Source organism: Echeneis naucrates, chromosome 1 (genome assembly GCF_900963305.1).
Source record: "Echeneis naucrates chromosome 1, fEcheNa1.1, whole genome shotgun sequence".
Taxonomy (NCBI): Eukaryota; Metazoa; Chordata; class Actinopteri; order Carangiformes; family Echeneidae; genus Echeneis; species Echeneis naucrates.
This window is the reverse complement of record NC_042511.1, coordinates 15,878,351-15,906,309: the sequence shown is the minus strand read 5'-3', so window position 1 is coordinate 15,906,309 and position 27,959 is coordinate 15,878,351. Positions and strand designations below refer to the sequence as shown.

Sequence of the window (27,959 nt, the reverse complement as noted above, 5' to 3'; positions counted from 1 at the left end):
GAGTCAGCCAGCATTTGATTTCTCCTTCAATACGAACAGGCTTTAATATTTATGATTCTGCTGACCTTGTTCGAGGTCCTGGTGTTAGAAATAATAAAAAGATTCAACAGTGGTTGCTGCCCACCTAAAATCAGTTACCTGTGTGCCTGAATAAATACTACATACTGTAAAAAAGTAACACACTTTGACTTCAAGTTCAACACTTTATTTTGTGCTTTCATCTTCAAATAGTAAAGTGAATAATCTCACTTTTGTTTTAAAAGTATTTATATAAATAACATTTCAACAAATTACGATAAATGTTGCTATTTACAAAATTATAGGAATATTCAGTCCTATTCCAACAATAAATAAGGGTAAATTCAAAGTCTAAGTACATCTAATTAAGATAAACACAACTATGCAAAGCAATGAGGGTGCACCATGTCAAGTTTGTAAAATTTTAAAAAACACATACATTGTATCAACTGTTACAATTCTTAGACAATGGAAATAATGCAATAATTACAAAACACTGAAGGAAAACTATCTACAAATGTGCACTCCCAATTAACAGGGAAAACAGATACATAAGGTGCCTAAATTGCACTGTGCAAAAGAGGTGTCTACTGTATATAGCCACCCATCCACTGAAAACAAGCTGCCAAGACAATATGTCCTGTGTCACATATTAATGCTGAGCCACTATCAACAAAAAATCCTTTACACAGCAATGAATTCAAGTCACCAGGTCTGAAGCAAACACAAAAGAGTGAGGTTATGGTTACCAGAAGGCACCCAGCACCCGACAGCTGACTAACTATGAATGTAAGCGAAAAGCAAGTCAATCATATCAGGCGCACCCGAAGCTCGGGCTACGTCTATCGCCGTCTGCCCGCTGATGTTGGCGTGCTTCAGGTTCGACTGTGGTGCCAAGAACTCCACAACCTTCCGGTGGCCTTCCCGTATGGCAATGTGGATGGGCAAGGCCCCACTCTGATCCGGGGTGTTTACTGACGCACCGTACTCCACCAGAACCCGCAGAGTGTCCAGGAAACCAGTTCGGGCTGCATCATGGACAGGCGCTATCCCGTACTTGTCCTGGACATTGGGGTCTGCTCCTTTTTCCAACAGCAAACTGGCAATCTTGGAGTTACCCATCATCATCACCTGTAGGATATATTACAGATGACGAGAGCACGTGGTCAGTTCTGTAAAATTGATGTTCATGTCAAATGAGACCTGACAATAATTTGTTGGTCTCTGCTTTAATGATTAAAAAAAACTCAGTCTACACCAGGTCTATAGGAAAACTGGCCTGATAACAGAATAAACTGAAATGACAATGCCATTAGTATTAGTAAAACTATAATAGGACTGGAAAGGAAAAAGGAGAAAGAGGAATTGCGTTAAATTTTTACTTGAGGTGGTTAAAGAGCTGTTGATTTAACTTAAAGATCATGTTGGAGGTTGTTGTTGGTGGTGTTGTGGAATAACATTGCATAACACCATACAAACAGAGTAGTCAATTCACTAGTCGATTAGTTACTTCAAAATTTTATTTCAGAAAATCTATTTTTAAATCGTTGTTTACACCCTCCGATACAATCGGGGACGAAATATGGGAAGGACCCTGCAATTTAACCCGTGAGTTATATCAAAATGAATTCAAGTTGACTCCACACCTGAAATGAATGCTGTCACATTCATTAATGTCATTAGTTGCACATAATGAATAGGGAAACTTCCGTGTTATAAACGGCCCATTACTCGTTACCTATCTAATAAAATACTCCTCGTTCATCTGGTTTACAGACAGTAGCCACACTCGGGTTTTAGCACTACTTTATTTTAACATATAAGCTATCTGTAATAGCAGCTTTTGATGCCGGGGGGGGGGGGTCCTCACCTGCAGCGCAGTCATGCCGAACTCGTTGGGGGTGTCCGGGTGGACTCTGCTCTCCTCCAGGATCCTCTGCACCTCCGTCCGGTTCCCTTTGGCTGCTGCAGCCGTTAAAGCTTTCCCGGCATCCATCTGACTGAGGACCATCATACGCTCTCTGGCTGCCTGGTCGGTAAACGCACAACAGTTTACTACACAAGCTCAACATGACGACAAACAGACGACGACGACGACGACAACAAGAGACTCCGGAAGGTTAACTGCGGCTACAGCTAGCTACTACAGCATCCGGCTAACGTAAGCTTCAGTTCCCTGTTGACGCCATGTTATCTGGCGGGGCTAACGTAATGATACATCGGGCCGTCTTCACAAATCGGTTGTTTTTAATAACAAAGCTCAGTGAGAGCGCTTGTTTTGTCGAGAAAGCCGCCGGCCGACCGAGTGTCATAAACAACTAGCATCCAGGCTAACCGCTAACATTACAAAGAGAGCGAACGGCGGAGCTGCTTTCTCTGACCTGGTTCGGTTCGTCAAGATCCACGACGTCGCCCCGTTCGTTCGCCTGCTCCTGTTTCTGAAGACCAGTATTTTTCAAATGATATCCAAACAAGGAAGGTTTATCAACATTAGAAAATACATTTGCGCGCTGACATCCACACGGCGTTATCTCCGGACTACAATTTACAAACATTGGAGAGGACACATGCTGACCAATCAGGGCTCGCAGAGAGGGTGGTGCTCTTCCATAAATGGAAAACAGGGCGGTGCTACAACTCTGTTACTACACTATCACTGTGGTAACAGCAGCGGTTGACCAATCAGAGCGAGGGGAGAAGAAAGCGGGCGATTCGTATACGTTGATGTGTTGAAAGGCAGTTCATTCACATTCCCGACTTTGGTTGTGTTTCTCAGTCAGCAAGTTGGAAAAAAAAGGCGGGTATAAGTTTTTCATCTTGGGCACTGTGATTGCACCATGGGTCCTAAAAATGTGCGCCCATCGCTGTTTAAAACCCGTGAGAAAAGGAAGTATGCATTAGAAAAAAACTAAGTTGTTTTTTTTTTAAACATAAATTTAGTTTAATTAGGCATTTATTTAAACATTTCATTTGCAATGGTCACATGATAAAAACTTTAAAATCTTATTTCAGTCACACTTAATAAAATAATATTGACATTACACTGAGCAGATGCAAATTTTAAAGACAATCTATTAGCCCTGTTACAGTGATCGTTGCTGCTCCTCTGGAAGTCAGTGATATATACGACCATGGGCCTTCAGTCTTTACACATTGGTCCTCAGCTGGTAATCTAAATAAAACAGAATATACATTAGTGTGAAGTTAAATGTTAATAGTATAACACTGATCCAAAAAAATTTTCTTATTATAATCAGATTTGATGACTATTTAATAATGTACCTCCGCTCTGTGTAATGTAGCGGACCCAGGGCAAAGCCTGATAGCCACTTTTTTCAATGATCTTCATATATCTCACCTGGTGAAAAAGAGTGAATCATTCAGAAACACAACGTGCTGAGGCAAGAAGCATAAATTTTCATAATTAAAAGCAAACAATATCTGCTCTTACAGGACCTGACTTGACTATGCAGAGGCTGCAATAACACGCCGTGGGCACAGCAGTGATCATCTCAGGTGATGGTAAGTGCATTAGCTTTCTATATTAGGCAAGATGGGTTGCATTCTGATACACCTCACCTCCTGTATATATTCTACTTCTGCATTAATATACTATGTCAACATACCTGTATTCCCGAAACGGTAAAGTATGGGATTTCAAATTTGACAGTAATGGGAGGTTTGCCCTCGGCTTCATCATTTTCCACACTGGGCAGACCAAAATGAGCTCTCATTAGAAACTCTTTACCTCCCTGGATAGAGCAAAGATGTGGACAAATTGATTAGACCAGCATAAAGAGATACACAGACAAGAAGAGAAGTTCAAAGAGAATTCAATTCAAAAGAAAATTTCAATCTTTGATCAGATTGCTGATAAACACTGAGGATGATAATCTAATTTGAACTCCATGACATGTAAAAGACTGAGTTTCTTACAGGGAAAGACTTGATGGTCCACACTACCAGATTCTTCTCAGGCACATATTTGGCATGGCCTGTGCTGGTTTTGAACTTGGGTGAGTCAGCATCACTGGGGACAGGGACCCTTACTTCGACATTATTTGCCACAGACTGTTTTTTAAATTGCCCCTTTGCCTAAAAAGTAAATCACAATACAGCCGGATATCACATGAAAGCTTTCTCCTCGCTGTTGCCTCACAACAGTGAATTGTGTTAAGGAGTGGGGATAGGAATCATATGCTCCGTTCCTTGTGCCTTGTTCCTTTTTTAGCTGTGACAAATTTTACAGTTTGTACACTTAAAGCATGTCTGCAGTCAATGTTACAAAAAGTATTTATTAAAAATGATTGCCTCAAGTACAGTTGCTCAGTACCTTCACCATGATTTCCACTCTACTGTGAGAGAATTTCTCTATGACTGATTCGATCCATATCAGTGGCTTCACCTGTAAGAGATACAGGATAGTGTTTCATTATGCAAATGATTTCATAAGTAAAGTCATGTCAAAAGTTTAATGTTATTTATTTTTAGCTACAAATCCGTATGACTCAGCATACATGCAAATTCAATTTGAGTTGCACTACTGAGGTGAGCTACTATATTTCTATATTCGTAAATAATGCCTAATATATAATATCCTGTATAAACCCTTAAGTATTGTATTATATGGCTTTTGAATCAAGTAGGTACTTACTAGACATGTGAATTAACCATCTGGGGATCAACCATCTTATTTATGTATTAACTATTTCTTTATGCATGAGGGCACATAAAAAACACTTTGTATTTCATTGAACTAACGTGAGTATTGATGCGGTAGGACATGAGTTCAGACTCCCCATCAGGAGGGATGAAGGAGATAGTACGATCACTCTCAAATCGAGAAAGACGGACACACTGGTGAAACTTGACATCTTCCATCACCACTGTCTTTCCTTTGTCGCCTGACCATAAAACAACACATGGGGGATTAATGTAAAGACAATTTAAGCTGATAGATTGGCTATATATCCTATAAAACTGAAGAAAGAGCTTAGGCAAGACGTTGCAGACGTACGTCCGGTCAGCGCGAAGAGCACTCGATCATTGAGGCCCAGGCGCAGCTCAGGCATCCCAGACAACATAGTTTTCAGCTTGATGCTGCCAACGATGTCACTGCTCATCACACTGCCATTGGCATTCACCTGAATAAACAACACACAGTGGTCAATAAGTCCGCATGGCTCATTATTTCATTGGCTAAGTTGTTATTATCTGATTTATTTAGTCAAATAAAATTATAAGTAGAGTTCAGCATCCATTAGAAAGTGTAACATCAGACAGAAGGACGAAGTCAGCCAATCTACTCCTGACACAGTGACATCAAGAGACTAACACAATTTGAAGCAATGCATACATTTTTAAACACAGTGCTAATGGAAATGGAAACTATGAAACAATACTGTCACAGTATTTACTGTAAAAAGTCTTGCACGACTTCCTCTGTTATTACATATTCAACTGACCACAACCACCTTCTAATTGTATAAAAGCACTATTGTCACATCATTGCAATTATCCAATTTCAGTGGCAATCAAAATTATTCTTAGTATACAAGTTTTTAATAAATCTGCCAATGGCAGATGCTATCATCAGAGCTCCATAAAATAGCTCCATAACCAGTCTTACCAGTACGTTGATAGATTCGATGACATCAATAAAGACCTCATTCTTCTTGTATTTAATGCCCTCTGACCTCCAGGAGACAGCATTGGTGACAGTGGTGGGCACCTTTGTCTTTGCTACCTCAAGCTTGGCACCTTCCTGAGTAATGTATCTGTAAGAGATGGGATGTGAGGAGATGTCCTGCTGTTATCCAACCAGCAGCATGATCGTCATACACATCATCTGTTTATGTCTATCTGTGCTTCAGTGGCTTGAGTCTCACTCTTGTAGGATCTTGCTGTCAGTAGTCTGGGGGAATCCAAAATCCATCAGTTCATCCAGAAGCTCATAGACTACCACAAAATTGTCCTGGATACTCTCCTCCTCCAGCTCTTTGAAGTACTCTGTGAACACCTGCATGATATGCACATCAAACGCAAGCTTTACCTGCGGAGGCTCTAACCTCGTAGAATTATGACTATTTTTACCTGCCATCTTTCCACCATCTTTCCACCTCAATGCAAACCTACTATTGAGGACTGCATGTACAACAAATATCTGAATGAAAAACCCCAAACTTTTTGTAATTGCACAGTGTGTGCCGCTCACCTCGACTAGCTTGTAGAGAAACGAGTACACGAGGGAGGCATTGGAGTTTTTGTTTGTGGTGGCCACCACTATACAGAGATCAGGTCAAGGAGTATGCTACATATTCGTGTTTTGTTGCTGTTCAAATGTTTGTAGCGAATAGTTTTCCTCCACCTTAACCTTAACCTGAATTTAAAGTCTAATTTATAGCAAACAACAAACTCAATGATCTGTGTTATGTGAATCCCATTTTGCTGAATGTGTTTGACTTGTGGGCTATGTGTCACAGCTAACAACAAAGTTAACTACACTCCTTTATGCATCATGACTCCAGAATCTGAGGGAGATGCTGTGAAACATCCAGGGCAAGGATACAATACAGGTTGCTGTGTTTGATCCACATGAAGTGAACATTCCCATGAGCCATCACGGGACAGATAAGCCCTTCCTCCTCATGCTGCATGAGTAAAGACATGAAGTGGTCGATCTCTGCCATGTCCACATCTCCTTTGTAATTCCGACAAATCAACACCTGAGCAGGAAGAATAACACAACAAATGGTTTTTAGCAGACAGTGGTAAATATAACATAACATAATGTACACCACAATAATGGCCCAAGCAACCTGAAACGCAATGTTGCTGTTGGAAAAGAACTGGAGGTCACAGAAAAGAAACGTGTTGAGATTTCATCTAAGTAAATGTCTCAAAGGATTAGAGCAAGACTTTCTTTATTGTTGCCATTATCAATGGAAATGGACATTTTCTAAGCTTTGATAAAATTAGAATATTGCAAATTCAACATTAAAATTAAACATTTTAAACTGCTGCTGCTGATGATCCTTGTAATATATAGTGTAGTAAACTATTACAATATTCACAATATCACTAACTTGTGATCACTGAAAGAGTTGTCACTTGCCCTAAATCATCAAGATATTTCTTGAACAAAAATGTCTTACAGTGCTACAAGATGGGTGGTCCAAGGTGAATAAAAAGAAGAAAAGGTCAAATCAGACACATTTTCAAGATCAAACAACCTAAGGTTATAACCCACAGCAAGTCACACATCAAGTTATCACACTCCCTGGTGACACACAGTCGGTGAAACGCGTCATTTCACTCCTGTTTATGTCAGGTTTCTTTTTTTTTTTTATTTCAGGAAAGAAGGGGGTGACTTGTGACACACACAGCCTAGGACAAAAAAAAGTGGTGACACAAAGTCTACAGCTGCCACAACACATCTGGTGTCACGCCTGCTGCATGTATCCGGAAGTGGCAGAGAAAAGGCCAATGAATGAGTCTGTCGCTGGCTCAGTATTAATTTTTAACGACTCAAATGCCATTAATGTTTAACAGTTAAAGCAACAGATAAAAACTAAACCTACACACACACACACACACACACACAAAGAATCTTTTGCGCGGAGGGAGTGTATAGTTTTATAAGTTGTGAACAAATCGAAAGCTCTAGATCCCAACAGGCCTTTATCAGTACGTGCAGTCTTACCTTCCCCTTCAGATCCAGCACGAATATAGCGGAGGCCGACATGCTGTCTGTGGCCTCAGCAGCTCAACGCGGCAGTTTACGCTCAACACAAACTCCGCTTCCAGTCCAACCTGCGGCTTTGTGCGGGATTAAAGTGCTTCCGCCGCGCAACGTGTGGAAACTAAACCTGCCCGATGTGTTCACCAACTCCTCCGTTTCTTTTCCCTGAGGGGGTCGTGACGTCATGCCGTGCAGGTGAAACATTCACCAGCTTACCTGAGCAGACGCGTAAGGGAGCTCTGTCTGACCGCCAGAGGGCGACACAGACGCGCTGATCGGTGCAGCACGGCAGTGAATTATTTTCCTTTATAATTCAGCGGTTATTATATTACGTTTATATGAGACGAGTAAACGTAATGAGAAACAATTCATACAAAGAAAGGCAACTCGAAGTGCACCACAAGCAAAAGATCTAATCTTTTTTTTTTTTTTTTAACACTGAAACAATCTTAGGATCTAAACATAAAACAAGGTTAAGATTTCGAAGGAACAGATTTTTTATCCCTTCCATTTGTACTGAGGCAAAAGAGGGAAAATGTCTCATCTATAGTTAATAAATCAAGCAAAACAAACAAAGTCAACCCTTTTTTATTCTTTCCTACTCCTTGTATACATCCTCAACCTTTCTGAGGAGACCCTTCTTCAAGCTATCAAATGAAAAACTACCAAAATGAAAAATCTGCTTCTCGTAGCCTATTGTCTACTTTATTGTACTGTATGTGTATATTATATGTTGTTTTTTACGTGAAAGTGCAAGGCCAAATATTTAAGTTGATGATAAGAAATTTATGTTGTATCACCTATCTTTATGGTTTGCTGGAGAGAAACTGTGCCAAGAATACAGTGTGCAGCCAGAAACATAAAGCCACAGAGAGCATGTTGACACTGCAAGTCACTTGTTTTCCCCCAAACTGTCAATGTTTGAAGAACAAGTATGAAGAATTTTCAGTTCATACAAAATCTGTAATTGTGCAAACAAACCCTCAAAGCATGTTTTGTCATGACAAATCACATCTCATTTGCTCCGTCATTTGTGCCTCAACACATTTCCAAGGTTGAATACTACACAGCAAACAGTTTACCCTCATACAACAGTAGCAAAGGTAATTAAGGTTAGAGTTACTACTCTGCATGTATAAACCCTGTCAAAGACCTTGTGAAGTGAATTATCTGTCAGAGCTATAAACGTCTTCGCAACACAGCAATAATGCCGTGGCCTTGACCCAAGCCATCGACAGGTCAGTTCTAGAAGAAAACATTTTTTGCAGTTTTGCAATGCACACATTAATATTTTTTGCAAAATTTATCCTGCATGTACAAAATAATTGACAAGACAAACTTGCACTGAATCCTCCTGAATGACACACAGAAAAACCACACTCACATTGACTCATCCGGGCATTTCTTAGGAGACTTTTATAGGGGCAATAACATAATCTATTCGGATAGAGTGGAGATTAAAACAATATTAAATGTCATTTTAACTTGGATTTGATTCCTCTTATGCGTATTTTCTACGTGCACAAAAATGGGAAGCTGTCATTTTGTCCTACGCCTGGTGTTTAGATGTTTTCCAGACCTTTTACATTGAGAAATTCCATAAACAGAACTTTTAAGAGCTTGAAAATTTCACTGTGTGGACAGCCTCTCCATTTCCTTTTTTAGCATTCCCCAAGAGAATATAAGTAAAAAAAAAAAAAAATACAGTAGAAATGGGGTTCAGCTGTACAAACAGACACAAAGATTTGGGGTTCAAAACTGATTTGAACAACAGAAAAGGAAACCTGCATGTATTTTTCTTATTAGTAATTACCTTTATCTGAGGGAGTGACCTGCAGCCTCTTCCCTCAGGCTTGTACATACATTTCGTGTTCCCATGCTTCAGGAACTTGCTAAGCCATAAACCTTGATTTACAAGATCTCCACATATTACCAGCCCCCCCTTTAGGTCAGCAGTATTATGCCCCATGACTCAGCCTGAGTCTGTTCAGGAAGGAAAATTAATTCCTTCTTTGGAAGAATGGAAATGGAGTTTGTACAGGAAGGCCGCATGACTAAGAATAACAGTAGCAAAAAAGGGACGCCCATCTGGCTCTGAGGGACAGACAGACACGAGTCTTTTCCAATATCCCACTCCTTTGTCTATCTTCGGTTGGCCTCAGTGCTTACTTAATAACCTGGACCAAAAAGGAGCTATAAATGAGATGTCCACACTTTAGATATGTGTTTGCACAGGATGTGGGCTGTAGTAAGAGCAGAATGAGGCAATTTTTTTCTATAGTTTGTGTTTTTTTGCCCAGTTTATAGTTTGTCAGTAAATGTTCCTTTAGCCATTCAAGGTTAGTGGGTTTTAAACATCAATTTCTTTGATGGAAATACCGTCATCATGACCTTCACCTACCACTATATGTTGTATGTGTATGAGTCTCCCTCACTGGTGCACGCGCTCCTGATTACACAGAAGATGAAGGAAAATTATGCTGACAGCTGCTTCTCCCTACAGTGGCCAGCAGAAACAAATGGAACTGCTTCAATCAATCAAACAAGGGGGAGGAAAGATTTAAGTTTCTTAAATCTGAAGCGTTAACTTAATTGCACTTTCTCCATCTACTGTAAGAATTCTTGTTTTATAATCTTTGTAACCTGATTCAATTACTTCAATGTGCATTCCTCTGGAGACTTAGATTATTTTAGAATAAGACATGAGTGGTAACTTTAAATACGGTCTGGGCCTGAAAATGTAGTTTACTGCAGTTTAAGAAAACTGAAATGTCCAGTCGGAGTTCAAAATGCTGCACAGACTGTTTAACAAGATTATCATTTTGAAAAAAAGAAGCAAGTAAATAAACAGGAGCTGTTAGAGAGTTGTTATGTTGTTGTTATAGAGTTAGATGAATATTCATATAAAGGTGCAAAAAAACAGTGAACATTTGCGGAAACAGTTGGCCACAATTTTTTCTAATCCAGTAAAATGAGTTTATTGCAAGCCTGTAGTGGGTCAAACTAAAAGATGACAAATGAAACTGGAGGGTTGTACTAGATTTATTATAGTTATAAACCTGATACATTTCCACCAATGACCCCTCTATACGTTCTGCTCTTGTGTTGGATCAATACATTGATTTTCTGCTAATATTAATGAATTATGTACCAAAATATGACCAAAAATAAATCACCTTTAAAATAACATTACTGACCAGCTCATCTCAGATTGGTTCAAACACTGAAAGTAATGGCATGACGTGAGCTCAGCTGAGGTGAATTAGGTTTCTGTCATGGGAAAGGAAGCATTGAACTGCTTATTTAACTTTTTCTGATTAACCACATGCTCGCCACTCAAGAAGGCTATTGTTGAAATCGAAAATGTGCTGTCAGGATATGGGAGCTCGAACTCAGCATGGCAGATGAGAGTGAAAGGGATATTAGTGAGACATCCTGTGATGCTTTGATAATGACCTCGAGTGCTAGTTTTGGCTTTGGTACAGCATACCCAACAGAGATGCTCATGACGATCTTCATCTTTCACTGACACATTTGATCTGCCTCAGCTTACAATTTCTGAAAACAGATAGATTTCTTTTTCCCCCCAGGATAAGAGTCAGTTGCTGCCTCCTGCCTCTGTTGGACTCGTTGGTGCAGCTTGTTTGGCCCTCAGGTTGTCAGGCGGAGACCAAACAGGTTGTTGTTACCCAATCAGGACAGTTGGCGTCCTGTTTGCTAACCTGACAGGGGAATATCTCTTCTCCATCCATCCATCCCTCTCCCCTCCACCCCATCCCCTCCCCCACGATCAATTTTTGAGGACACTCCTCTTTGCTTACAAGACAGTGGTGTGACATGTAGCTCCACCCTTTTGGTACCAGCTGGCCAATAGGAAGACAAGGAACGTATGTAAATAGTGAGGCGAGGAGAGGACATGGATGACAGAAAGCATACCTGGGGACAGGTGTCATTTGTCACCTGTGACTCAAGTGTGTCTACTTCTTGCCTCGTGGGTATAACCTATTACCAAACAATGACGCCTCCCCTAACATGTTGTGAAGAGCAACATGTCAATAGTGATGGTAGAGATGGAAACACTGTGGATGCATTTTGACTATGAATGCAATTAAATCAGTTTCGAAATCATCAAATACAGTTGAGAGTTAAGTGAGTGGACAAAGCTGTGATGACATTTGGCATTCATCAGATGTGATGCTTTTGGATGCAGTTCTTTAAACTGGAATGTGGAGCCTAGTTCCTGACAGACGACATACCACCGCCTGTCATCAAAAAGACTGGAGGAGGCAGAGGCAGTCAGGGACACACACAGCTTGCAGTTCCTGCTGTTCAAGGTTTTCTTCAAAGGTTTTAACTCCGCTAAACCGATGCTTAAAATACAAACTATGCATTGCATAATTGGAATAAAGAAAATATTTTATTGAGAACAACAGGCAAAATATCAGGCCATCAAAATATTTCCCCTGGTTATGAATCATCAAACTTCATGACACAAACCTTTGTGCCTTGCCTTTCAGTTTACAGGGTTGTAGCTCACTGACAAAGAACTTCCCATGTGCTACGCATACCGCTAACACCGCTTCTTCAGTGACCGGCCCCATGGCACACTGTAGCAGACAGATCACAAATTTGCAGCAAGGAAACATTATCATCCATGAATAATGGAGGAGGTTTAATAGGTTAATGAGAGGACGTTTGCTAGTTGTTAGCTTTTTATGGCTTTACCAGGCCACAAAGCACCATTGTTTTTGTTTTTTTTTTTTTTGCTTTTTTTCCTCCCTACAAGAATCAATATCTCTTCATTTTTGTTGAATTTTTTATACGATGAATTTAAACATTTCTGTCGAATGGGGAAACATCATGAATTGTTATGCAAATCTCTAAGTCAGAGATTTCAAAAACAGAGAGATCAGAAAACGGCTCTTGTTATGTTTTTCCAAATGCAAAGGTCAAATCTCTTTGAGATGAAAACCACTTAGACATTTTTTTAAATCTGTCCCCAATTTTTCTTCACAAGTGAAGCAAACATGAAACCTAGCTCTGCCTAGAACTGCGAAAAAGAAAATACGATGTATAGTGTGCACTTCATGCACCATTTCCTGCTGTCACAAAGTCAAATAATTACCACATAGTAAATGGAAGACCATATTTTCTTTTATGAAGTTTATGTATGTTAAATGCCTTTTAATGTCATGACAGCGAGGACACATTATACCTTTGCCTTTCTGCTAAAAATAAACCAACTGGTGAAACAAGCAGACAACTCAAACAACACCTAGTATTGTTGCAGGTGCAAAACAAATTTGCCCCTTCAGACAAAAGGAAGGACACAAAGAAAGGAATTTAGGGGTGATGCTTTTAAGATCTCATCCACTCTGTGCATGTTGGTCTTTTGTTGTAGATAGAGAATGATGGCAATGTGGTTTCAAGGAAGCATAAAATAAACTGGTTTCATGGGCATCCATTGGGCCCAAGGCTTAAAATAATGGCTGTTTCAGTGGAGAGCTCTGTAACTATATATACATTTATAGAACATTTTATCTATCAGGGTTGATTTGGATGAAGCAGTACACAGTACACAGGACACGTAATATGTATAACTTACTATCTATATAGTTTTTTGCAGTTGCTGGGCAAGAAATTCATATTCTTATTAGTTAAATAATAACAGGGGGCCATCTGTGCACTTTATTCTGCCAGCAGTAGGAACAAACTCAGAACTTATAATTAGTTTGTAGTATGGAGATACAACAGTACAGTTTATTCTGCACTGTTATATACAGTTACAGTGGTACCGTTTTGTTTTGTCATATGTCCCACTTGATCTCATGCAATGTCTCCATTACTAACACTGACCATTATTCATACGAAAGAAAGGTAAAATTGGTTTTACTTCTTTTATTAAAAAAGACAGCCAAAAATCACAGTTGAAAAAAAAAAAAAAGCAGTGTGCAAGCTCTCGGGCACTACACACTGGCCCCCATTTACTTTAGGATACAGTACTTAAGTACACAGTTAAGAATTATTAACGTGACTCTGCAGCAGTGACTCACACAGGATGTTGTACACAAAACTGAGGTGTTGACTGAATATAAGTTAACTGACTGTACAAAGGAAAGGTTTAAATGGCTAGAACAAACCAAATGGCAACAACCAATCACCTTTTCTCACACATTTCTATCAATAAATAAATGAATCTCATACATATTTACAATATTATTGATTCAAATTTACAGAGGTAAAAAGGCAAGACGGGAATGAACTGAAGAGTTTTACAAAATATTTACAGAAATTATTTACAGCAAAAAAATGTACAGTACAATAATTTTTTACTTTAACTTCATTCAAAAGACATGTACTTCATTTCTTCAACTCAGCAGCTTCACCATTTACAATATAAACCATCTGTGACACTTCACACTCATACATATTTAAGAAAGGAAATGCCACAGAAGGGCAGTGATTTAAATCTAAATTACTTAAAAAAAAAAACACAAAAAAAAAACTATGATGTGTGACAGCGGAGAGATCCCTCTTCGATTGGATCCATCATGATTGCAAAGTCTTGTCCGGGAGAAGAGATGGCTGCCATTTATCGTACCAGAGGCCATCACACTTAAAGCACTGTGGTGTTACGTACCAAAGAAATGGAAACTCATTTATCTCATGTACATCCTATAAACTTTACTAAACTGCCATACTGGGGATGGAAGGCACACATGCATGTTAAGACAGTAAAGGCAAGGCTTTTCAAGTTAAACTCACTGCACAAATATTTTGATTTATGTGTATTCTGGTTATTAGTATACTGAGGTGATGTGCTGGGTTAAAGCATACATCTGTACCTCCTTAATTAAATAACAGCATGCTTTAAAAGAGTCAACGCATTGAGAACAAGATCTTCAGAAACTGTGCATTAGTCCTGCATTCATTCATTCTGTGGTGTGAGTAAATGGCTTCCTGCAGTTATGCTTCATTTTGACAAAGATTTTTTTTTTAGGTCTTTCTTCAGACTTGGACGGCACAGTGCTGAGGTCAGAAAGAGAAGCCACAAAATGAGGGCACTGGGGCAGGAAGGGGGTTGTTGAGCAGCAGCTGAAAACAAGATGGCCTTTGTTTCTTCATGGTTGCACTAAGAAAAAAAAAAATCTCTTTAAATAAAGCTAGTGTCTTCTTCATCTTTGGCTCATGCGATATCCATGTCCTCCATACTCAACATTTGCCTCTGTAAAAGAAAAATGAATACTGTATAAGCAAGACTGTAAAACCACATTCTTTCATTATTCATCTGAAAATATATGATAAAGCAGCACCAAAGTGAAGATACCTCAGGATAAACATAACCATCTGAGCTGTTCCTGCAGATGTGTACCTCATCCTCTGTGGTTTTCTGGTACACTGGATTGTCAAAGTGGATGGTGTTGGTGTTTTTCAGGCGCCAGTGTCTCCATAGCAACACGGCTCCAAACAACAGCAGGGAGATGACCACTGCAGAGCAAGTGATGAGATGAAGGTCATTTACAGCTTGCTCGTGACTGCACAGGGGGAGGCTGTTTTCTTGAGTGTTTTGAGAGGAGAGTTCAAATGCAAAACTTACTTATTGGCAACACAACATAGAGAGCAGCAGGGTGGGATGAAGGGGCTTCTGCAGGTACTGCTGCCAATCTGTCATCTAAAAAAAACAAAACAAAACAAAACCCCAAAATATGTCATTTTCTCTGTATAATTCCTAAATGTGAGACAAGGAGATCAAAAGAAAACTATAGTGAAGAGAAAGTTAGTTTAGCTTGGCAAGCAGCGGACTCCATGAAATCATTTTACCAAAAAAGCACAACAATTTAGTTGTTTTGCTGTTTGAACTGAGGTTGAGCTCATTTCCACCAATGATACTTAGACAAGCAGACTTGTAGTTGTAGGTTAATGTTATATTTTACTGATATTATATTTAGGAAGCAGGGAAGAGAGAGACATTGATCTTTTCTAAAATGATGACACTATCCTTAAGAAACATATTAATTATGTAGCATAAAGGGATGCGGAAGTGGTTCTTCTGTACCTTGACCAGTGGCAGCCAGGTGCTGTGTGCCGCGTGTGTTTGAAGTAGAAGTCGGTTTTTCAGGCTGCCTGGGTGTAGTGGCCACGGTGGGAGCGTTGGGCAAGGCTGTTGCCCCCCTGGCCGGAGGGGTAACTGAACTTTCTGGAAGAAAAAAAATGTTAGGATTATCGTAGTGATTCTTTGTTCTTTTTCTTTACATTTTCAATTGATTTTTGAGAGTTAGTTGCAGAGGACACATACCTGCCACACATTTCCTCATGTCAGCTGCCATGGGCTTGTTGTCAGGACAGGCACAGGTGTATTTGGGAGAGTGCTGGTTGATTTGAGGGGCAGGGAGGCAAAGAAACTCACAACCTCCATTCATACTGTTCCCCTCTGTACACCAGTTGGTGCCTACAGCACAGAAAAGTAGTACAATAACTATCAGAGAACATTATACAGTTCAAGGAAGTTTGTTGTTTGTTACAATAACTGGAGCTGTTTCTGTACCATTGGGCTGTTTGAGGTTGTGGTACAGTATGATGTCCTCTGGCTGATCCAGGTCCTCTGCCAGCTCAGTAATGTCCTTTCCTGTCAGACGATTGGCACTAAAAATGGCTCCATTGCTCACATCTGTCCAAAACACTTTCTCCTGTTAGAAGGGAAATTAAGAGAACGTCAGGGCTTCTGTAAGTCTCTGCTGATGTCCCTAGAATATGTATGGATTTAATGATCAACACTGATAATAGCTTAGTACCCTTAGTACCACAGATCAAATACTGAGAGGATTAAAGTGTGCACACAGCCATTAAAGGCTTTAAACTTTAAAACAATTCAGTAAGATAATTGCATATGAACCAGATTACTGAATGAATGGCTTGTAACAACAACAACTACTTGCAAACAGCACAATAGTTTTAATCATATGTTTCAAAAACAAGTGACAAGACATTTTATGTTGTAGATGAACCAATTTCATTTCAGGCAGAATTTGATTTCCCTTGTAATTCATTCTATACATTTTTCAGAAAGCATTTCCCAAAATAATTTCAATCCTCAGTGACCTGGAAACTTTCATCTGAGGATAAATTTACTTTGTCACTAACCTCAAAGATGGTGAGAGAGACTGGGTGGGAAAGCTTCTCCTTGCTGAAAATGAGGGTGTGGCGCATCCCTCCATTCACATCGATGCTGGAGAGTGTGTGCATCTTTGAGTCCACCCAGTACAGGCGCTGGCTGACTATGTCTGTCCAGCATGAGACGAAAAGCAACTTGACTGGTTATCATTGTTTTATCCTTATTAGACGGTTTAAATTGTATTTGGGTTTCATTAAATATATTCTTACCGAGCGTAATGCCATTAGGCCACATAATGTTGTCTGTCACCAAGGCAACACGATTTGCTCCATTCAGTCCGCTCTTCTCTATCTTAGCCTCCTTACCCCAATCTGTCCAGTACATAAAGCTAAAGAGGGCACACAACAAATTAGGAAACTACAGATGACAAAAAAGTAAAAAAAATATTTAGTGAGTGATTAAGATTCAGATATCGGTCTGCAACCTAACTGAAACCTTCACTTACTTATTTATTGGGTCAACAGCAATGCCTCTTGGCTTCTGGAGTTTTTCTGCTATGAGGGTCTTCCTCTTGCTTCCGTCTGTCGTTGCCACAGAAATAGTCTTCAAAATGCTATCGGTCCAGTAGATGTTGCCATGGATCCAGTCCACTGCAATGTTCTCAGGAACACCAGTGCCGCTGTCAATTATTACGGTGTGGTAAGAGGAGTTACTGGCCATGTCAATCGCGCAGCTGTTGGGAATGAGAAATTCATTTTAAAGTGAGTTATTGTTTTATCTTCAATTCAGCCAACATTGCAGTTCCTCAACAAAGACAAGCTACTTTATATTCATCTGGCAGCTGAATGCAGGGGAAAGTTATCAATGCAAGATTTAGCAAAGCCGAAAGCTAAGATCTTAGTTGATCCAATGGACTACCCCACAGGGACTGATACAGTTTCAGAGTCTGTCTTACCTGAAGATTTTCTTCAGATACAGATCAGACCAGAATATCTTCTGGTTTCGCACATCTATGTCCAGAGCCAATGCACTTTTCAACTGTGGGATCAGACTGATGTACTCGCTGTGGTCCACCGTCAACTTTCTCACCTCGTGTCTGCTGGTGAAGTACAGGGCAGGTATGGAACCTGGAGGACATAAGAGAGAAGAGTCGTTAGAAAGGAAATCTAAGGAGATCGGGTAATCAGTAAATTGGCCCTTTGGAGTAAGTACTGAACAGGAACAGGAATTCTTTCAGAAACATCACCTGATTCAGCCTTGCACGTCTTGGTTGCTGGGTCGATCTGATAACCATTCTTGCAGTCACATTTGTAGGTGCCTGGCAGATTGATGCAAATCTGACTGCAAACATCCGGTTCGGCACATTCATCGATGTCTGCAGGTGGAGAAACACAAAGTCAAGCAGTGGGCAGTGGCAGCTGGCAAACTGGGACTTTTTCTTACAATGTTTCTGTAGTTACAACATTTCTGAATTGTTTCTGAAGATACAGTACAGGCCAAAAGTTTGGACACCCCTTCCTATTCATGAAAAGGTGCGTCTAAACCTTTGGCCTGTACTGTATATGTCCATGATGTAAATTTTGGAAAGGCCTACTTTTAAAGTGGATTGATATAAAATTTCAAATGACAAAACTCCATCCTCTCACCTTCACAGGTTCTTTGGTCCATCTTCAGGCTATATCCAGCAGGGCATGAGCAGTTGTAGCCAAGCTTCAGATCACTGCAGTAATGGGAGCAGTTACCGTTTTTGTTCAAACACTCGTTCTTGCCTGTGGGGTGACAGATACATGGAGCTTTCAGGCGGTATTTACGACAACCATTTTCCTAATGGTAGCTCAAATTGACGATGAACTCCCTTACTCAAACCACAAACTATCTAGGCCACTAGCTTGGCTTCGGTTGCTCCAGTTATATTTTCCACACTGGGATGTGGTCCCACTTGTCTTTTTCTCTGAGCAGCAGTGGAGCTGAGCATTTATACAAACTCTAATACATTTCCCAGTCTGAAGATTTTTGACTATTAGGTAGATGGTTGAATAGGATTTCACTTACCACACTCGACAGGCTCATCTGACAAGTCCCTGCAGTCTCTCTGTGTGTCGCACACCTTCACCATGCTAATACACTCCCCGCTGCCACATTTAAACCTGGTTGGACCTTCGCATACATTTTCTGTGGAAAACAGAGTATGAATTTAATCAAATGATATGTGAATGCAATGCAAAGATTTGTAGGTTCCTCCATGAACCCTCATAAAAATATAACAGAAAAAATAATAAACTTTGGTGTATAAATTTGTAGAGCGTCACCTTTGTGGCACCCAATCTCATCACTGATGTCCCTGCAGTCGGCCTTTTTGTCACATTGGAGGCTGCCATGGATACAGGAGCCATCATTACACTGGAACTCATCTGGACGACAACTAGGGCGACCTAGAAATGAGTGAAAAGGAGATGGAGAGAGAGGCGACAGAGTAACAGGAAGAATGAGATGACATAATTAGATTTTGTGATTTACTGTGGCTCTTCAATTAGTGTTGATTAATTGAAATGTGTCCTGAATAACAGCAGGACATTATGCATGAATGTAACATGAATAGGTTTGGATTTCCATGAAAAGATCTCTGAATGAGCCAGTAGATTTATTGGGGGTGAACAGCTTTACTGAAGAGAAGATGGTGGGAACAAGAAAATCCAACTCACTGCAGTTCACCTCATCTGATCCGTCCACACAGTCTTTGCCGTTATCACACCTCCAGCTGCGGTCGATACACTCCCCACTGCCACACTGAAACTCGGAGGCTGCGCACCTCACTGCTGTCTTGTTTAGGTTTGCTGCACAATTCTCAGGCCACTCATCAGACCCGTCGACACAGTCAATGTCCCCATCGCAACGCCACAACACTGGTACACACACTGTGTTGTTGCACTGGAAGGACCGATCGCTGCATTTGGGCTTGGATTCAGGGCATGAGGCCTCATCTGAGCCGTCCGAGCAGTCGTTGTCTCTGTCACAGACGAAAGATCCGGATACACACTGACCGTTGGCACAGCGAAATTCTCCAGCTCTGCACTGTTTGGCCGCTGTGAACAAAAAAGTGGCGTTATTGTCAGCTATTGTCATCACGACCTTATGGTTGCTATAAACACAAGACGTACATGTATGAACAAGACAGACAGATAGATAATGTGTATAAAAGCAATCTATAAAGGCATTTGTTCTGAATTTTCTATTTCATGATGTTTAAGTGTAATTCATTGTTGCTGTTATGCTGAATAAAGTCTATTCAGGTGTAAAACGTACTGCAGTTCTTTTCATCAGCCCCATTGTCACAGTCAGCATTGCCGTCACAGTGCCAGCTTCCTGGGATACACTGGTTAATGGGGGGGCCACAGCTGAACTCTGACTGCAGGCAGGTCTTGGTTGCTGAGGACATAAACAGAAAGTATAGTTTTAAGAGATAAGCTTGTGAGTGCAACAAAGTATGCTATAAAATCAAATAATCCTTATGTTATTTTACTGTCATTAATTGGTCAGTTAACATAATCCATAATGTAAGTATTTTCATTTCTAAAGCAAAACTGCAGTTCCAGCCGTTGCTGAATATCATCCATTAATTGTGTTTTGAGTGGTTCAAGGAATAAAGCCAGAAATCTAAAGATGTTACATTGGGCTGTGGAAAATCATAAAACAAGAAAATGTGTTGCTTTGTCAAGAAAATAACTGTCAGATTAAAGCACAATGAAAATAATCGTTTGCACACCGATAGAATAACATACCACAGGTGGAAGGGAGTTCATCAGTTCCATCACCACAATCGTCCGTTCCATCACAAATCCATCTGTGGGTCACGCACCTCCCATTTCCACACCTCAACTGGTTGAAGCTACATGTAAATGCTGCCTCTGAAACGATAAAAACAACAACATTTATGCAGTGCAACACTTTCTTCTATATTCAACATCACAAGCTCAACTTCTCATGTTGCTGCTTGTGGGTTCCTCACAATAATGTGAGTCTGTATAAAAAATAATAACCCACGAGGTTAATGTTTAACTGAAAATAAGACTGAACAAAAAAATTGAAGGCCATTGAGAAGAAGAGAAGTGACAATGTAGAAACTGTGAACCACACCTTTCAGTTGCTCAACTGAGGAATTACCAAATTAAGATAACATGTGGTGAGGTTCCCTGTCGCCTAAGATATGGGGTCAGAAATGTTAGTGTCATGGAATTGGAGAGAGGAGACTCTTCTTTGAATGAATAGTTCTATATTTCTTTATTCCCCCAACACAAACACATAAACATATACACACAATCCAGAGGAAAATAATTCAAACTCACCAGTTTAGAGTTTTGATGACGATTCAGGTTCAACTTAACTTAACCAAGACTCACTAAGGGTTTATGTTGTTTGGAATATGTTATGCAATTTAAAGGGTGGTCCCTTTTGCAGAGGTAACAAATGCGATTGCTCATGGATTGAAAACAAAGCAAGCTGAAGCAGAGCGAGTGAGTGAGAGTGAGTAACACGCCTCTGTTACTCACTGGGGCGACACATTTCAGGTATGGGACGGGACTCACACACCCATTTTTGTCACACAGGTGGCAAAAGCTTCTCTCCTCTGTTTCATTTTGAGTTGCATTACCTTGAACTCATTCTGCTTTATTCTGGGCTTTGGGGTCTTGTCCCTGACATTATCACCTCACCTTATCAAAACCAGGACGACATCAGCACTGCGGAGCACATGACACTAACACAGGCCTTTCACAGTGGAGAGTGCGAAGTGTGTATCAACCTCCCTCACCTCTAAACTATCAGGCTCCCCTGTGACCTGGAGGCTGGGGACAGTTCAGACTACCTCTTTAAGACAATAGCATGGGAGGAGTTGAATAATCAGACCACTAGTTGCTGATTGGCCTCAGAGTGGCTTCCACCTATGAGCATCACCACTGTGACCAGCACAGGCCTCGGCTAAAAAATGGAACTGTGTCATCTTCAGATTGATATGTCGCTATATGATGAAAGTCAAAAGAGACAGAGATGATGAGAATCAGGAGATTGTAAAATAAGGAGTGGATGCTTTCACAATATAGGGTTTTATCCAAAAAGGGAAGTGAGATGTTTTTGGTTTCTCTTTTATTTGGAAAATTATATTATTGTGGAGTTGAATGGATTTAAGGGAGAAACCTTGACTGATCTTAGGAGGCTCTTCCTGCCCAACAGTGAAATGCAAGTCAAAGCTTCCATGCATGCTGGGAAAGCCATGGAGAGAGGCCAATGGGGCTTCCAGGAATAGTGTTTCCAAAGCCTTTTCCAGCTGTTCCTGAAGATATGCTCTTAACAAGTTAACAACGACATTTTTGAAAAGGGTTACCTTTTTGGGATTCGTCCATTTACTACACCCAAGTGGAGACGGAACAAAAGTAGGTCAAACACTCACAGGTCTTGCCTTTCAAACTCCTGACCTCATCTCTGGGAATGGGAACTATTAAACTAAAGGAATGTTTTCATTTTCCCCTAATCTTCCCGGTTTAGACATATCGGTCACAAGTTCCAGTCGAACTTAACTCAACAGAAGGAAGAGTATTTCAATTCTTTACTTTACTCTTTACTGCAAAATCCTAAATATTTTAATCTACCTCATTTTTATAGAAAACGGTGCAATCAAACAGACTCAACAAACCTATTTAACTCTTGTAAGGTTTAAATAAACACATTTTTGGTTGTAGGCGAATGGGGTCACCTAAGGTACTGCTACGTTTCTTTCACCATCTATACACAGTTGAGGTAGCCGAGTGCAAAAGTAATCTTAACTTAATCTTAATCTGATGACAAGAGGAGGCTACATAGTAACAATATTTCCAGCGGCACACGGACCATTTTGAACACTGTCTCAGGCAAACACAGCATTGCTGACTCCTGCAGAGAATCCTTGAAACGCTGAAGGAAAATCAGAAATGTGTGCAGTCCTAACAGCACCATATAATGTCATGTGACTGCTACCTCAAATACACAGCCGACCACAGAGAACAGGGTCAGAATGCATGAAAAGTTGGACTTCTTTGATGACAGAAACTGGCCAGCTGGATTGCAGACAGGCACAAGAGGTTTGACAATTCATCGCCACAGCTTTTGTATGAAAAAAGGCCTCTTCTGTAGCTGCATGTGACTGAACAATGGCCTCCTCTCTTTTTATGGCACATGTATGCGACAAGCACACCCCACAAACATTAACAAAGAGGTGTGTTTGTTGACCCAATCATACATACAGCAGTTAATAAATAACTCAATAGTGGATGGTGGGAAACACACGAACACAGTTGTTCTTTTGTCGAATTCACAGCACACGTTGGGAACATATCTAACCATCATGATTGAAAGCTGTGAATTTAGATGGCTGCCGAGTATGATTCGATAACAAGCCTCGCATCTGCCTACAAGTGAAACTGTCACACGTTTCCCTTGTGGTTTTTATGATTTTATGAGCTGACAACCTGCAGTGGCGAGAACACAATAAATTCACATATGTGAGAGATGCTACAGAGGTATTGAACCCTTCGATAGCATCACTTACATATTTCCTTATTTCTGCAAATTATTAATGAATTAAACTTTACTTTCTATCTTTGTGCATCAGCTTGGGTTTTTATTCCTCTTTTCCACATGTGGCTATGCATCATTGTAGGGATGTACAAAGCACAAGGTGAATATATTATACAAACCAGAGCCAGACTTTCAAACAAAGAAAACATGTGTGGTCTTTCCCTCACCCACACATAAGGTAGATCTGATGACTGCAAGTGAGCCCTTGAAGGCTAGAAAACATTTTTCTAATCGTAAAAGCTCTTCAGGAAGAGTACAGATTATGGTGGATTACACAAGCAGCTGTCAGAATGGGACTTCAACCAGCTGAATTCTCAACATGCCAGTCGCCTTAAGGGGCACAAGACTGACTGCTTCTCAGAGTGTTTTTAATTTGAAAGAGTTGATTAAGTTCTGGCCAAAAACAGTTCCAGAAGAAAACTGAAAAGTATACTTGTTTGGGTTGTTATTGATTTTCATCCCATAAGAACAGAGCTTAGTTTCGGTCTATGAGGGGTAAAGTAGGAATACAGCTCACCAGTTCTTCATTTTGGTCATTATTCATCACTTCACATCTTTGCAACTGATTTATCCCTTTTTACTTTATCTATGTATATTGATCTGTATATTGATCTCCCAGCCCTTCCTCTTTCTTGTCTTTAACTTCTGTTTGCAATACAAATGCAATATATCAAACAAGTTATAATCTCTGGATTCACAACCTGACACAGAGTATTCGTTCTTTTATTTGCTCCATGAAAGTATAATCCTTAGAGGCTACTTTCACTGGTTGGTATCTGAGGCTCCAGTATGTGTGCGGTTAATGGGCAGTACATCAAGCTGCAGGAAGGATGGTGAAAAGGCATTAGTCGATGAATGTTTCTACATTTGTCCTTCCTCTGAAACTTGAGACCGGTCGGCAGATGGTCGGAGCTGATTGGCTGCTTGCCTGCATTCTCGAACCAAACTGGACCAATCAAAGCGCGATGCGTAAATTCATTCCCATAATGTGGAAACCGTAAATTGCACTGTACTATCTTTAAATTTTTTTTAGAAAACACTATATTGTACTTCATGATATATTTCACCTGTCAGTTGTTGCATTTATTGAATTTACAGAAGAATTTAAAGTGAATCCCAAACCTCACAAACAACAACCCTCAGAGCCATTCATCCGTTTCAGTCGTCACAGTCTGATCCAAACATTCCGGTTTTTTTTTTTTATGTAGACCAACAAAACAAAATGACACCAGACGTTATTAGTAATAATAAATGTGCTATTAGTGATGGATGAACGATATGATATTCTGATATTCTTATGTACAGCTGCAGTGAACTCGCCGGATGCCGGATGGCAGCAGGAAGGAAACCTAATTTCTTACCTGCATGAAAGGACCAGTGAATCAGCATCAGCACACAGCAACATGTGGACAGTCCGGCGAGTCCCCTCCACGTCCCAAACATGTCCTGTCCTCCTCGGGTGTCCTTATATGACAGCTAAAGTGAGAGCCGGCTGTGTGTGAGCGTGGGTGGAGGCAGAGTTCACCGGAGGATCTGTGCGTAAAAGGCTCTGGGTTAGATGGAGAGCACACCCAAGCAGCAGCCGCGCGTAAAAGACGAGTGGCAGCCAAATGTTATGACGCTGGAGACACATCTGACCACTTTCTGACAGGAGGGCGGTGCTACAGCAGTGGTGTGATGTTCGAAATTAGACGTGAGCGCCGCGAGGGCGGAGTCACAATGCTCTATCAGTAAGATGGAGTGTGTGCGTGTGTGTGTGTGTGGTGGGTGGGGGGATGTGCACGTCGTCATTCCACTTCCTCCATCCTCTCAAACTGGTTTGTAATCCTCTGTGCATGTGGAAGGAAACAGACAGAATGAACAACGGCGGATGACATGGCAATTTCTTTATATTAACGAAAGGAGCAAAAGGAAACTGCACAGAAACACACAGGCTAAAATATGTCAGTCCTGTCCTCTCTGCAGCATCAGGGGTTAGGGAGTGAACTACAGGGATGAGTTGGTGAAATAACATATAGGCTTAATTTTACAATTATTTCTTCTATGGTGCAAAGATCAGTCTATTCTGTTTATTCATACTATTGGTTGCGTTCATTTTAGTTGTAACAGTCATTAATTCAAATCCAGTTCAAAGAGCAGTCTACAGAAAATGGGACCCAAAATGACGAAACAATATTTAAATACTGAATAGATGAATAGAAATAGTTACAATTGAAAAGGAGGATAAAATCCAAAATTAAGTCATGGGATGAAGGTTTCCTATGATACAGGAAAATATCAGTGAAATGACCCAATTTGATGCTGCAGCTCAAGTGTCAAATGAAAAACCTGACATATTGAATGTTGCCTTTGCTGGACGAGTAAACTATGTCCAAGGTTGGAGGCTGTTCTTCTGTGCGACGAAAGAGATCATTTGCAAAACAAAAAAACCATGTTGTGCTGCAAACTGAGCTCATGAAATATGATATGAAATATGATATGAAATATCGTCTCAACTCGGATTTTAGTCAAGCCGCAACTCATAGGAGCTAATATGAGTTAGTCCTTACAGAACAGTAGCTGTTGTGACATGACAGGTGAAAAAATAGCTTTGGTTTAGGAGACATGGTCATTGTACTTACGGAGTGAAACTGGGAGAAAATGTAGTGACGCTTGTATGGGGGGCGCAGAGAGGGGGAAGACCATGGCCCGGTCCTGGCCAGGCAGAGTGACTTGTGGGAGGTATTCCCGGAATGTCGAAATAGTGGCTGGATTACATATTCCGCTACACCCACCATTACTACACAGATACTGTTGATACACACACAAAGAAGCACATTGTGTGTGGAAACCCAACATATTTCTGTTTATACCTTTGATCCCACTCGACACTGACAAGGGAGTCATATGTGACCTTTAAGAAGAAACAGAAGAAATGTTTCCTTGTTATACTGAGAAAGGCAGAGGTGTCACCCATAAAATGATACTGAGTCTATGCTAATCATGTGCCTCCACAGACCGTGACACTAGGACAACACCGTGCCTCTGAAAGTGAAGCAGCCAGATGGAACACAGCCATCATTCATGTTATTATTTATTGCTAACATGTGACTTTACTGTAACTTGTCCGCAGTAAGAAAAAGGTGGTGTATTGTCTTTAACTACATTTATAGCAATTTCTCTCAGCTGCACTTAGGACTGTAGATACATGGATCAATGTGCTTTTTTACAACCATGGAAGTGAATCCAGGTCTTTGCTTTGTAAAACATTATTCTTCTGACATATATAAAATTCAACGTGCTGTACAATCATCCTGTTGTGTTCAACAGCAGTTTAACTGACAGTTCTTATTTACAGTCTCAAATCCTCTGTGTGTGCGTGTGCGTGTGTGCGCGCAGCGTTTCCTGTGTCCCAGCACTGTTTGGTCTCTAAACTAAAAGACCATTCTGCTTACGTCTCATTTGATTTACTGAAGAAATATGATGTATTGGCAATGATTCGGCGGTGGAACAGTGGTCAGCGCTGCTGCCCGACAGCAACAAGGTCGTGGGTTCAGTTCCCAGCCTGGGGCCTTTCTGTGTGGGTTTCCTTCCACCATCCAAAGACATCATGCTTGGGTTAATTGGTGACTCTAAATTGTCTGTAGGTGTGAGTAGTTGTTGGTCTCTGCCTGTCTCTGTGTGTTGGCCCTGTGATGGACCGGTGACCTGTCCAGGGTGTACTCCGCCCTCACCCAGTGTGAGCTGGGATTGGCTCCAACATCCCCTTGAATTGGAAACGGATAAGTGGTAGAAGATGAATGAGAGCGAGGGAGTGGTAAGGATTCATTTTCCATTATTCCTTACAGAAAATAGCTACAGATCTACAGTGCTGAAAACACAAAACAATAACGAGAGCTACAAGGCAACTAGTTCCTATCATGCACTTGACATTGCTGCTTATCTCTTTACCAAATACAGAAGAACAGGACTCAGTGACATCGACAGAGCATAACCAGTGCACACAATTTATCTAATCCAATACAGACTGTGTGCTTCGTATGTGTGCGTTTTGTGTCTCAGGGCTGACAGATTTGATAAGCCTGCACATGCACACACACGGGATGGACATCTCCAAAGCAACAGTCTTTTGTTTTAGTGAAATCTACTGACTGTTGAACAGTGAACTGCTTTGGGGAGTTCAGAAGCTGCAGGCCTGCCCCTCCCCCTCCTCCAAGAGATGCTAACAGCTGGTTTTGAGTTACTGAACCAATCCAGGGGGTTCCTAGAAGTCAGGAAACCCGGGACATCCCCCTCCCCTCTTTACTCTGTAAGGAACATACACTTCAACCTCCAAAACAGGCATCACTGTCGAGGTTCTGTTTAAAACTGCACACATCAGAACATGTGCCAAGTTACTGCCCCCAAAGGCACACTGCACATTCAACATATTTCACTGCAACCGCTGACCCACTTATGAAACATAAAACATAAACATAAGTTTACCAAGACTGTTTATAACCT

At 40.7% G+C, this 27,959-nt stretch overlaps 3 protein-coding genes across 5 annotated transcripts; all 3 read right to left on the bottom strand.

Moving 5' to 3' along the window:
• Positions 1-203: 203 nt before the first annotated feature.
• On the bottom strand, positions 204-2,562 carry cdkn2d (cyclin-dependent kinase inhibitor 2D (p19, inhibits CDK4)). The gene is made up of 3 exons (XM_029509762.1): positions 2,400-2,562; positions 1,889-2,047; positions 204-1,149 (listed from the first exon to the last, which is right to left on the bottom strand). The coding sequence occupies exons 2-3, from the start codon at positions 2,030-2,032 to the stop codon at positions 796-798; spliced, it is 498 nt and encodes a 165-aa protein (XP_029365622.1). The 5' UTR covers positions 2,033-2,047; positions 2,400-2,562; the 3' UTR covers positions 204-795.
• Positions 2,563-2,947: 385 nt separating this feature from the next.
• ap1m2 (adaptor related protein complex 1 subunit mu 2) lies at positions 2,948-7,917 on the bottom strand. Of its 3 annotated transcripts, none has more exons than XM_029509729.1 (12): positions 7,721-7,917; positions 6,587-6,743; positions 6,233-6,300; positions 5,907-6,037; positions 5,639-5,795; positions 5,036-5,201; positions 4,780-4,922; positions 4,352-4,423; positions 3,955-4,113; positions 3,645-3,770; positions 3,301-3,376; positions 2,948-3,190 (listed from the first exon to the last, which is right to left on the bottom strand). In XM_029509729.1, exons 1-12 carry the CDS (start codon positions 7,760-7,762, stop codon positions 3,165-3,167), a joined length of 1,323 nt encoding a protein of 440 aa, XP_029365589.1. In that variant the 5' UTR covers positions 7,763-7,917; the 3' UTR covers positions 2,948-3,164. The 3 variants fall into 3 exon arrangements, with proteins under 3 accessions (XP_029365589.1, XP_029365599.1, XP_029365608.1); XM_029509739.1 differs by having other exon boundaries at positions 5,036-5,162; positions 5,648-5,795; XM_029509748.1 differs by having other exon boundaries at positions 4,780-4,930; positions 5,038-5,162; positions 5,648-5,795.
• Positions 7,918-13,680: 5,763 nt separating this feature from the next.
• ldlrb (low density lipoprotein receptor b) lies at positions 13,681-25,285 on the bottom strand. The gene is made up of 18 exons (XM_029508948.1): positions 24,839-25,285; positions 20,651-20,776; positions 20,175-20,297; positions 19,574-19,954; positions 19,181-19,303; positions 18,924-19,043; positions 18,518-18,640; positions 18,118-18,246; positions 17,827-17,998; positions 17,377-17,604; positions 17,141-17,259; positions 16,901-17,040; positions 16,305-16,446; positions 16,056-16,208; positions 15,816-15,956; positions 15,357-15,431; positions 15,087-15,247; positions 13,681-14,984 (listed from the first exon to the last, which is right to left on the bottom strand). Exons 1-18 carry the CDS (start codon positions 24,918-24,920, stop codon positions 14,946-14,948), a joined length of 2,577 nt encoding a protein of 858 aa, XP_029364808.1. The 5' UTR covers positions 24,921-25,285; the 3' UTR covers positions 13,681-14,945.
• Between the last annotated feature and the right edge of the window lie 2,674 nt (positions 25,286-27,959).

Coding starts and splice junctions, on each gene's coding strand:
- cdkn2d (XM_029509762.1), bottom strand. CDS start 2,032: ATGATGGTCCTCAGTCAGATGGATGCCGGGAAAGCTTTAACGGCTGCA. Junction 1,150..1,888: donor TCGGCATGACTGCGCTGCAG/GTGAGGACCCCC, acceptor TATATCCTACAG/GTGATGATGATGGGTAACTC.
- ap1m2 (XM_029509729.1), bottom strand. CDS start 7,762: ATGTCGGCCTCCGCTATATTCGTGCTGGATCTGAAGGGGAAG. Junction 4,923..5,035: donor GCTCTTCGCGCTGACCGGAC/GTACGTCTGCAA, acceptor TTTTATGGTCAG/GCGACAAAGGAAAGACAGTG. Junction 4,424..4,779: donor CCTACCGCATCAATACTCAC/GTTAGTTCAATG, acceptor TATCTCTTACAG/GTGAAGCCACTGATATGGAT.
- ldlrb (XM_029508948.1), bottom strand. CDS start 24,920: ATGTTTGGGACGTGGAGGGGACTCGCCGGACTGTCCACATGTTGCTGT. Junction 19,304..19,573: donor ATCAGATGAGGTGAACTGCA/GTGAGTTGGATT, acceptor ACTCATTTCTAG/GTCGCCCTAGTTGTCGTCCA. Junction 16,447..16,900: donor TCTCTCTCACCATCTTTGAG/GTTAGTGACAAA, acceptor CCCTTCTAACAG/GAGAAAGTGTTTTGGACAGA.